The 10,013-nt window shown below is 40.7% G+C and overlaps 1 protein-coding gene across 5 annotated transcripts in view; it reads left to right on the forward strand.

Moving 5' to 3' along the window:
• The first annotated feature begins 1,830 nt into the window (after positions 1–1,830).
• The window catches only part of SLC35D2 (solute carrier family 35 member D2), a 53,652-nt gene continuing 45,469 nt past the window's right edge, over positions 1,831–10,013 (forward strand). The window contains exons 1-2 of one of the 5 annotated variants that reach the window (XM_039880450.1): positions 1,917–2,058; positions 2,381–2,486. Coding sequence is in view for 2 of the 5 variants with exons in the window: in XM_039880448.1 (XP_039736382.1) it covers positions 1,907–2,058 (152 nt within the window). In the remaining 3 variants the exon portion in view is untranslated. Of the gene's footprint in view, positions 2,059–2,380; positions 2,487–10,013 lie in introns of all 5 variants that reach the window. The other 4 variants (XM_039880451.1, XM_039880448.1, XM_039880447.1 and 1 more) reach the window with 4 other exon arrangements.

Raw genomic sequence — 10,013 nt, forward strand, 5'->3', positions numbered from 1 at the left:
TTTAGCATAATTGGAACCATAGTGTGAAATGCTTTTTCTTACTTTAAAATGAGGTTTTTTTTGATTATACATATTCATTTCACTTCTTCATCTGGTTCATTATTACAGTGCTAAAAATACACTGGTGCCAGGCCTATTGCAGGCCTTACATTACTCAGGGGGATTTCATTTTATTTAAATTCAGGATGTGTTAAAGCTGGGGTCACTTCTTCAAGAATCCACTCAGAGCCTGTTTACTTTTCTGATCAAGCAAATCAGTGTAATTTTTCATTAGTTATTTTTGGTATATATTTAGTCTTGTACTTTAAATGGCAAGGTTCATCCCATCCAGGCTTTGTGCTAAAGAATTGCACAGGCAACTCTTTAGTTGTGAGTTGTGATTTAAACAGTAAGGATGAGATTTTGACAGTGACTTAAGGTCTTGGAAGTATGTACATAGAAGCAAATTAAATGCAAATATGATTAAGGCTGTCATTAAAAGTGACTACTGTTTTGCAGTCAAAACTTATTTGGAGACTCACTGGAAGCCGAATTGATCTTTTTGAGGAAATTAACCAAAATGACTTTAAGTTTAGATTTTTGGTTCAACTTGGATATGAATTCATTTTCTATTTTAAAGCTGTCCTACATGTGTTTCTTATTTTGAATAATGTGGACTCCTCCTTTCTGGCTTTTTTAGTGCTTAAGTTTTTTGTCAAAAATTCTGCTTTAGTTCTCACCAGTGCCTACAATAAAAAAAAAAAACAAAAAAACACAATTGTACAGCATGGATATTCTGTTAGGCTCAAACATCTCTTTAACTTGAAATCCTTAGCTTTTCTAAAAAGCTAAGATTTCAGATTTTTAAAGTTAAGTATATAGAATGGAAATATGGGACACCTACTTGAAAAAATGCTAAAGCAAGTGAACTCTGGTCAGAGTAGGCAGTTCTGGGAGGCTCTCCTAGAATTAACGTGAACAATACACACTGATGCTTAGTTGCTATCCGGGTAGATAGGGAATGGGTCCTCAGGAGAAGACTTGCCAGAAAGCACGCAGAGGCAAGGAGAACCTTGAGACTTTGCACCCACCTTACCCCAGCCATTCCACTCCTAGGTACTTACCAAAGGGAAATGAAAACATACAGGTTCACACAAGAATTTGTACACGAATGTTTGTGGAAGCAGTTTTTATAATAGCCTTAAACTAGATACAATCAACATGCCCGTCGATTGGTGAATGGATAAACAAATCGTATTACTACTCAACAATTATAAGAAACAACATGGGAAAGTTGCAAAAATGCAAATGAAGCGCAAAAGATTAAAAGAGGACATACTAATTTATATGAAATTTACGTAAAATTCTAGAAAAGGCAAATCGAATCTACCATAGAACCAGAATGAGTTGGGATTGACTTAGGTGGAGCAAAAAAGGCACTTTTTGGAGTGCTGGAAATGTTTTGATTTGGATGGTTACATGGATGTATGAATTAGTCAAAACTACACTGTGGACTCGTAGAATTTGAATTTCGTTGTATGTAAATTATATGTTAAAAAGTAGGAAAAAAACCCAAAACCAGCTAGCTCTAAGACTTAACCGAAGCGTTTCTCCCCAAGAGAACAGTCTGGAAGACGGTAGGGGTTTTTATTTCTTCCAATCTCGTTTCTGATCTCCCTTTCCACCGTAAGGAGTGCTTAGACCCAGTGTATTCCTGAGGACTAACTCCTGCCGAGCGGCACCCGCCGCGCGCGCAGCTTTGGGGCGCTGGCCCCGGGCGCGCGCGAGCACGTGGTGTTCGCGCCCAAGCCCTTCCTGTTTTGGCCGCGCTCTCTCGCGGCGGCCGGGGGCGGGGACGGAACTGGGGCGGGGCCGGCCGGAGGGCAGTGGAGGCGGGCGGCAGGCTGCGGGCCGGGGGCTGCGGGACATGACCTGCGAGGATGACCACGCGGGCGCCGAGCCCGCATCCGCCCCGTCCCCGCTGCCCTCCGGAGTGGCCCAGCTACTGTCCGCGCTCTTCTACGGGACCTGCTCCTTTCTCATCGTGCTGGTCAACAAGGCGCTGCTGACCACCTATAGGTGAGGCGGGCGCCAGGGGTTCGGGCGGGATCGGCGCGGGGCGCCCGGCTGCTCCGCGGCGACCTGACCTGGTACCTTCTCGTTCCCGCGCCACGCTGGCTGGACACGCGACGTCCCCTCAGTGGGGGGCGGCGGGGTTGCCCATGCCTTCTTACCCTAAGGCCGCGCCCGGGTCAGGGCGGGTGGGGACCGAGAGCCTCGAGTTGCAGTGCCAGCGCGGGTGGCCGTGGGCTTTGCACCTTGACCACGTTTACGCAAGGCCGGAAACCTTCGCAGCGTCTAAAAACCCAACTACAACCTAACAAAGTCATTCTCCTGTCAGTGATCGCGGGCACGCCTCACCACTATTTACTTCACTACTTACTACCGCAGGACACTACGGAATTGTGCTTCCGTAGAGCTACATCCCAAAGCTTTCCAGTGCACCGATGAGCTGAAACAAGCGAACATTTCTTTATAGACATCTACATGTTCAACAATCGGATGAGTTCATTTGTTTTGAGCGATCATTCATTCTCACATTACCAGCATGTTCATGGAAAATTGGGGAAAACAATGAGACGTTCACACGATGTACTTTTTTGGACGTGTTTATAGTAAGCCAGCAAATTTGTGGTTCCTTGAACCTATTTGTAAGGACTAGAAAATCCTGTTTAATTTTGCTGTCGTAGTAGCAGCATTGAAAGCGTTGTGGATTTAGACATAGCTCCACCACTTAATAGCTATGCCTGTGGGCCAGTCCCATAGTCAGCAGTTTTCTCAGATGCGAAAGCTGAATTATTATAACCCTGTTAATTACCTCCCAGAGCTTTGCTGGAGCTGTCATAAGTGAGGGCTCTTTGTAAACTATACTGTGAAATCCGCATTTTATGAAGAGTGCAAAGAGACCTCAGAGATTATCTTCAGCCTTCTTATTTTATACTTGAGAAAGTGGAGACTCACATGAGCTTGGCTGTTTACAACTACAACATACTTATCGAGCGCTTACTATGTGCCAACCCTGTCACAGGCACCAGGGAAGCAGCTGTGAACAACACAAATCCCCTGTTCTGAAGATTCCATGTTATTGATGGAGACAGAAAAATAAACAAGTGGGTTCATGAATAATCAAAGTAATTTTAGATATGAAATGAGAGCGGCTGGGGTGGAGTGGTTGGCACTACAGCATTCCAGACAGATGGGAATGTTCTGAAGGGGGCATGAGCTTGGCCTGCTGAAGGAACAGAGAGATCACGGTCACTGTGGCCAGAACTGAATGAACAAGTGGGAGAAGGTAGGAGAGACAGGGAAGGCAGGATCAGATCTCTAATTCCTTCAATAATATTTATTAAACACCCGTTATGTGCCAGGCAATGTTTGGCACTTGGGATTCAGAAGTGAATAAAGCAGATCAAAATACCAAATGTTATGGAGCATCCATCCATCCTCCTGGAGCTTACATAAAGCTTTCTAGTGGAGTAAGAAGTAAACTGATAGAATTTTTATCATGGCAGATGTGGCTGTGTTCACAAGAAAAATGTAAGACAGGAAAAGGGAGTGAGGTAGGGAGTGTGGGCATGGGAGAGAATTCCATCTCAGTGTGATCAGTGAAGCCTCGCTGAGGAGGTGACATTTGAAGCAAAACAAGTGAGGTGAGTGAGATGGGGGAAGAACATTCCAGGTATGGAAGAGTAAGGAGTTTGGGTGGGAATGCTACTATATGGGTCTCAGGTAATGGATTGGTAGATTATGTAGGGCCTGTGTGGAGGCTCTGAGGGACGAGAGCCACTGGGAAGAGCATAGGAGTAACATGATCGAAATCACTCTGGCTGCTGTGTTGAGACAGTTATTGGGGGACCAAGAGGAAGCAGGGAGACCATCAAACTAAACAAATTGTTTTAATTTTAGTTTAAATGCAATCAGATGGAAGATTTTAGCATGTGCCGACATGACATAATCTGTGTGATTAAGAAGATTTCCTTGGCTGATGGGTGGATGGTGTTGGAAGCATGGAGAGGAGCTAGGAAGTGATTGCAGTATTCCAGATAATTCTAAGATATGGCTTGGACTGGGATGGGGGTATGGAGGGAAGGGCTAGATTTGGGATACTTTTTTGGTGAGTCAGGCTGTCAGTATTCTTTTCAAGGTCTCTACTATTGTGGTACAGCACGCTTGCTGGCATCCGTGAGAAATGCAAACCCTGCCTTAAAGAAAGTGGAATAACCATATGCCTAAACCTGGATCGCCTAGGATAAAAAACAAGAGAATGCTATTCATAGGCTTGTTTGGGAATGGACTGGAGTTTGTTGGGTGGTTTGAACCTCACTCTTCACTTTCTGCACTTGAGTGAGCAGTGTGCTCTCCTGCCATGGCATTCAATGCCTCCAAAACACATGTCTTCTTGTGGGAGGCAGGGAGTGGTAAACACAGGGCAGTGTTTACCAGATGAAGGGTAGTGTTTACCAGATGAAGGGTAGTGTCCCACCAGGAAGAATTATTATCTGAGACATTCCATGCTCTAGCCTTTCCACCTTTAAAATTTTGTGTTCCATGGTTAAAGGAGGAAATCGAGTTTTAGTTTCAGCAAGGCAAAAACCCTTAATAACCGTTATAAGTAAACGTTTCACATTTCAGTAATATACAGTTTTGAGGGGAAGAGGGTTGGTGTGATTTGATAACAACAGTAAACCATGGAAATCTGATCCAAGCATTAGCCGTTTGAGGATAGAGTGTTGTGTTGTCGCTTAGAAGGAAGGACCTTGATAATTGCTTAATTTTTAGGGTCATGGGAATGTAGCTCAACGGATGTTTTTTCTCTTCCATTTTGAGCAGATTGTTTCTGGTTGGGGTACAAGACTTGATGGATGGTCTTAGTTATTTGTCTTAGTTCAATATAATGCTAGATTTTCCTGGTTGGACAGAGAGGTTGAAAGATGTGAACTTTCAAACTGTGTTGGGGTGAGAGGGAAAAGCAAGGTTATCTAAGAATCTGTGACCAGTTGGTCATAATAGTTCTTAGGAATCAGATTCATGATGGTTGTGCAGGTGGTCCTGAGTTGTTTTGTTGTTGTTGTTGCCATTTAAAACCTATTCTCTATGACATGCAAGCATTTACAAATGATGTTTAAAAAGTATAGAACTAGTTGTATTCAGTTCACAAATATTTGCTCGGTATTTGCTGAGTGTCTACTTCTTTCTACATCTTAGGGCTTTGAGATTTAACACAGTGGTTTCCAAACCTATCCTTGTGATGTGACTCACTTGGATAGATTTTTATAAAAGCTATTGATTTGGAATCTCCAGTTGTGGGAACTGGAAGTCCACGCAAAAAAAACAAAATCAATTGTTAATTTTCTCATTTTGATGAGAACCTGCTTTCTGTTGAATACGCTGCTCCCTTCGTCACCTGGAATGGAGCTGGATCCTGATCTCACCCCAGTTGTGGCCCTGGCTGGGTGCTGGGATTGGGGGCCCCGGGGGCGGGGGCGGGGAGCAGTCTGGTGGCTCCCCACTGTGCATGCTCCATGAAGACTCCAGCCTTCCCCTGCACTTTCAGTCCTCTCTGTGATGGCTCCTGGGCTCCTATGATTTATTTAGTGGCGATGCCTGTGTTCCTGTCAACCTAGACTGACATCAGCCTTTGGGGCTTCAGGATCCACGAGCTGAACCATGGCAGCTGGTCTTGTCCCACTTGTCATGGTCACTCCCAGGGCCCGTGCTCCAGTCTCTGCAGGGATGGTCACCATCTATGTGCTATGGCAGCTCTTCCCTCCAGTTCCATGAAGAGCAGCTCTGGAAGCCGCATGACTTCCTTCTGGTTCCCACCTTGGCTGTCACTTGTTGGGCACAACCTACCATCTGCCTCCTTCCTTCAGTCCTTGAGCAGTTCATCTGTCCTGAAAGAAAAACCATTCTGAGCTGGCTGGCTTGACTTTAAATTGTTGATCACAAGCCTCAACTGGCTCTTCTTGTCCCAGAAATAACTCACTCTTTCAGGCTTTCTCCTTCATCGTGAACCCTCCCACACCCCTGTCCTTCACCTCCTTCTGTGATAGTTCATTAATAGAAACCATCAAAGAATGTTCCTCCCTGTTCTTCCTGCTAAAATGGAGGGAACTTATTGTTGTTTCTGTGGAAGGGCCAGCCCCGCACTTCTTGGCGTCCGCTCCCCCCACCTCCTCGAATAATCATCTTCTTTTTGAAATCAGCAACCTCTCTCCATTAGCAAACAAAAACCTTCCCTGGATCCCACATGGGCCTTCTTTTTTAGTTCCTTTCAGAGTCAGACTCCTCAAAGAGTTGTGTACACATATTGTCCTCACTTCTTTGCATTCACTTCTACAAGAATTTGGTTAAAAACTTGGGGGTTATTTTATTTCAATACAGGAATGCATGAAGAACAATAATTATCTATATTCCTACAACCTAGAATCCATATCTTGAAATATCTATTTTTTAAAAAGAAAAGTCATTCAATTATGATCATTATAAAGAATTCAAACAAAAGAAATATATAAGGGCGGAAATTTAAAATTAACATAATTGACATTAGGCAATGATTTCAGACATCTAGATATATGGATGGATTGGAGACATAGATGCATAGATTGAATTACTTTTTAAATGTGTCCATACTATAGATGCTACATATTTACTCATTTATTTATAAATTGTTTTCTTTAATCCAAAAAGGAGTTGGGAAAGGGAGCTTTCATTTAATTATTATTTTTTTTGAGAATACCCCCATCACTTTTTATTATGAAAAGTTTTAAGCATACAGAAAGATAGAAAGCAAAGAACAATGAACACCTATATACACACCACTGAGATGCAATAATTAACATTTTGCTATTTGCAATTTTTCCCCAGAACCATTGAAAGTAAGTTGCAAACATCATGGCACTTCACTCTGAAATACTTCAACATGCTTCTCTTGAAATACAGATATACTCCTATGTAGTATCATTTTTCTTTTAACAAATTTAACAGTAATTTCCTAAAATAATCTAATACCAGATCTATAATCATCCCCATTGTCCCCAAGATGTTTTTATGGTTGATTTAAACATTTGAATCTAGATCAAGTCAAGCTTCATGCAATACATAGAGTTATGTCTTTCTAGTTGGGAAAAGCCCCCCATTCCACCCATTCCCCATGATATTGGGGAAGAGTCTTGGCCAGGTGTATTGTAAAATGTCGTATTTTATGGATTGTCTGACTTACTTTCTGAAGTCTTGCTGAACTTATTTTCCTCTATTTCCCAACCGAAAGTTGATCTAAGGGCTTGATTACATTCAAATCAAACATTTCAAACAACACCACTTCAAAGCTGACCTCTGGACTTCATATTGCATCATATCAGGGGTTAGTCCACCAATAGTCATGCTGGCTGCATTTGAAGGGTCATGTAGGGTGGAGATTGCAAGTTGCATGTACATATGAAATTTAGTTTTAACTGAATTGAATGGAGAAAAGAGAAATTAAAGTTCAATTAAAAGAATCGTTGATTTTCAAATATATATTTCTTAACTAAAGTTTATTATTTATTAAAAGATCCCTCTAAATTTAAGAGGCCCTGAAAAACATCAAGAAGTTAATTATGTTGATTTTATAGATATGTTTCAATTTTTGATGGTATATATGACCTCTGCTATGAAAGATGAGGATTTTTGCATACTTCTTCCTGTCTTCCCTCCTCTCCATGTCTTCTTTTATAATGTAGCATCCTGTTCTGTAATTATCTCACAGTCGTTTGAATTTGTTTTATAGTTAGATGTAATCAGTAGTAGCCCTTTACTACAATGTCTACATTCCATAATTTATTAATATTTTTTTAAATTTTATTTTTAGTTTGAAGCATACAGTACATTGGTTAGACATTTATATAGTTTATAAAACGATCCCCCTAATTGCTCTTTCTCCTCTGGCTCTCCACCTAGCCATTATATTAATGCTAACTGCATTCCCTATGCTGTGCTCCCCATCCCCGTGCCCATCTATCAACTACTAATTTGTACTTTAACCCTTCACCCCTTTCTCCCAGCTCCTCAACCCCTCCTCTCTGTCTATCACCGGATTGACCTCTATATTTGTGAGTCTGTTTTTGATTAGTTTGTTATTTTTGTTCCTTAGATTCTGCATATAAGCGAAATTCTATGGTATTTATTTTTCTCTGTCTGACTTATTTCATCCAGCATAATAACCTCCAGGTCCATCCATGTCGTTGCAAATGGCAGGGTTTCATTTTTTTTTTATGGCTGAGTAATATTCCATTGTATATGTGAACTATAACCTCTTTATCCAGTTGTCTGTTGATGGATGTTTAGGTTGCTTCCATATCTTGGCTATTGTAAATTGCGCTGCCATGAATATTGGGATGCATAGGTCTTTACAAATTATGGGTTTGTTTTTCTTTGGGTAAACCCAGAAGTGCAATTGCTAGGTCAAATGTATATCCATTTTTAATTTTTTGAGAAACCTCCAGACTGTTTTCCATAGTGGCTGTACCAATTGCAATCCCACCAACAACGTATGAGGATTCCTTTTTCTCTACATCCTTGCCAATGTTTGTTGTTCTTTGATTTATTGATGATAACCATTCTGACAGGTGTCAGGTGATATCTCATTGCGGTTTTACTTTGTACTTCTTTGATGATTAGTGACCTTGAGCATCTCTTCACATATCTATTGGCCATCTGTATTTCCTCTTTGGCGAAGTGTCTGTTCAGGTCTTATGCTTATTTTTTAATTGGATTGTTTGTTTTTATTGTTGAGTTGTATGAGTTCTTTATATATTTTGGATATTAACCCCTTATCAGATGTATCATTAGCGAATATCTTCTCCCAGTCGGTTGTCTTTTATTTTGTTGATGGTTACCTTTGCTGTGCAAAAACTTTTTAGTTTTATGTAGTCCCATTTATTTTTTTTGTTTCCCTTGACTGAGGAGATATATCTGAAAAGAAATTACTGTTAACAATATCAGAGGGTTTACTGCCTATGTTTTCTTTTAGAAGTTTTATGGTTTCGAGTCTGCATTTAAGTCTTTAATCCATTTTGACTCTATTCTTGTATAAGGTGTAAGAGGATGGTCCAGTTTCATTTTTTTGCATGTATCTGTCCAGTTTTCACAATACCATTTTTTGAAGAGACTGTCTTTACCCCATTGTATATTCTTGCTTCTTTGTCATATATTAAATGAACGTGTAGGTGTGGATTTATTTCTGGGCTCTCTGTTCTGTTCCACTGATCAATGTATATGTTTTTATGCCAGTACCATGTGTTTTGATTACTGTAGCCTTGTAGTACAGTTTGAATCTTCTTTCTCAAGATTGCCATGGCTATTAGGGGTCTTTTATGGTTCTATATAAATTTTAGGATTATTTGTTCTAGCTCTCTGAAAAATGCCATTGGTAATTTGATAGGGATTGCATTGAATCTATAGATTGCTTTGGGTAGTATCGCCATTTTAATGATGTTGATTCTTCCTACCCAAGAGCACGGTATATACTTCTATTTATTTGTATCTTCTTCAATTTTTTTCAGTGACTTATAATTTTCCGAGAACAGTTCTTTTCCCTCCTTGGATAATTTGATTCCCAGGTACTTTATTGTTTTCGATGCAGTTGTAAATGGGACTGTTTTCTTAACCTCTCTTTCTGAAAGTTCATCATTGGCGTATAAAAATGCCACTGACTTCTGAATATTAATCCTGCTACTTTACTGAATTCATTGATCAGTTCTAACAGTTTTTTTGGTGGAATCTTTAGGGTTCTCTATGTATAGTATCATGTCATCGGCAAATAATGAGAGTTTTACTTCTTCCTTTCCAATTTGGATATCTTTTATTTCTCTTTCTTGTCTTAATTCTGTGGCTGAGACTTCCAATACAATGTTGAAGAGGAGTGGTGAAAGTGGACATCCTTGTCTTGTTCCTGATCTTAAGGAAAATGCTTTTAGCCTTTCCCCATTGAGTTT

Source organism: Pteropus medius, unplaced genomic scaffold, assembly GCF_902729225.1.
Source record: "Pteropus medius unplaced genomic scaffold, Ma_sr-lr_union100, whole genome shotgun sequence".
NCBI classification, from domain to species: domain Eukaryota; kingdom Metazoa; phylum Chordata; class Mammalia; order Chiroptera; family Pteropodidae; genus Pteropus; species Pteropus medius.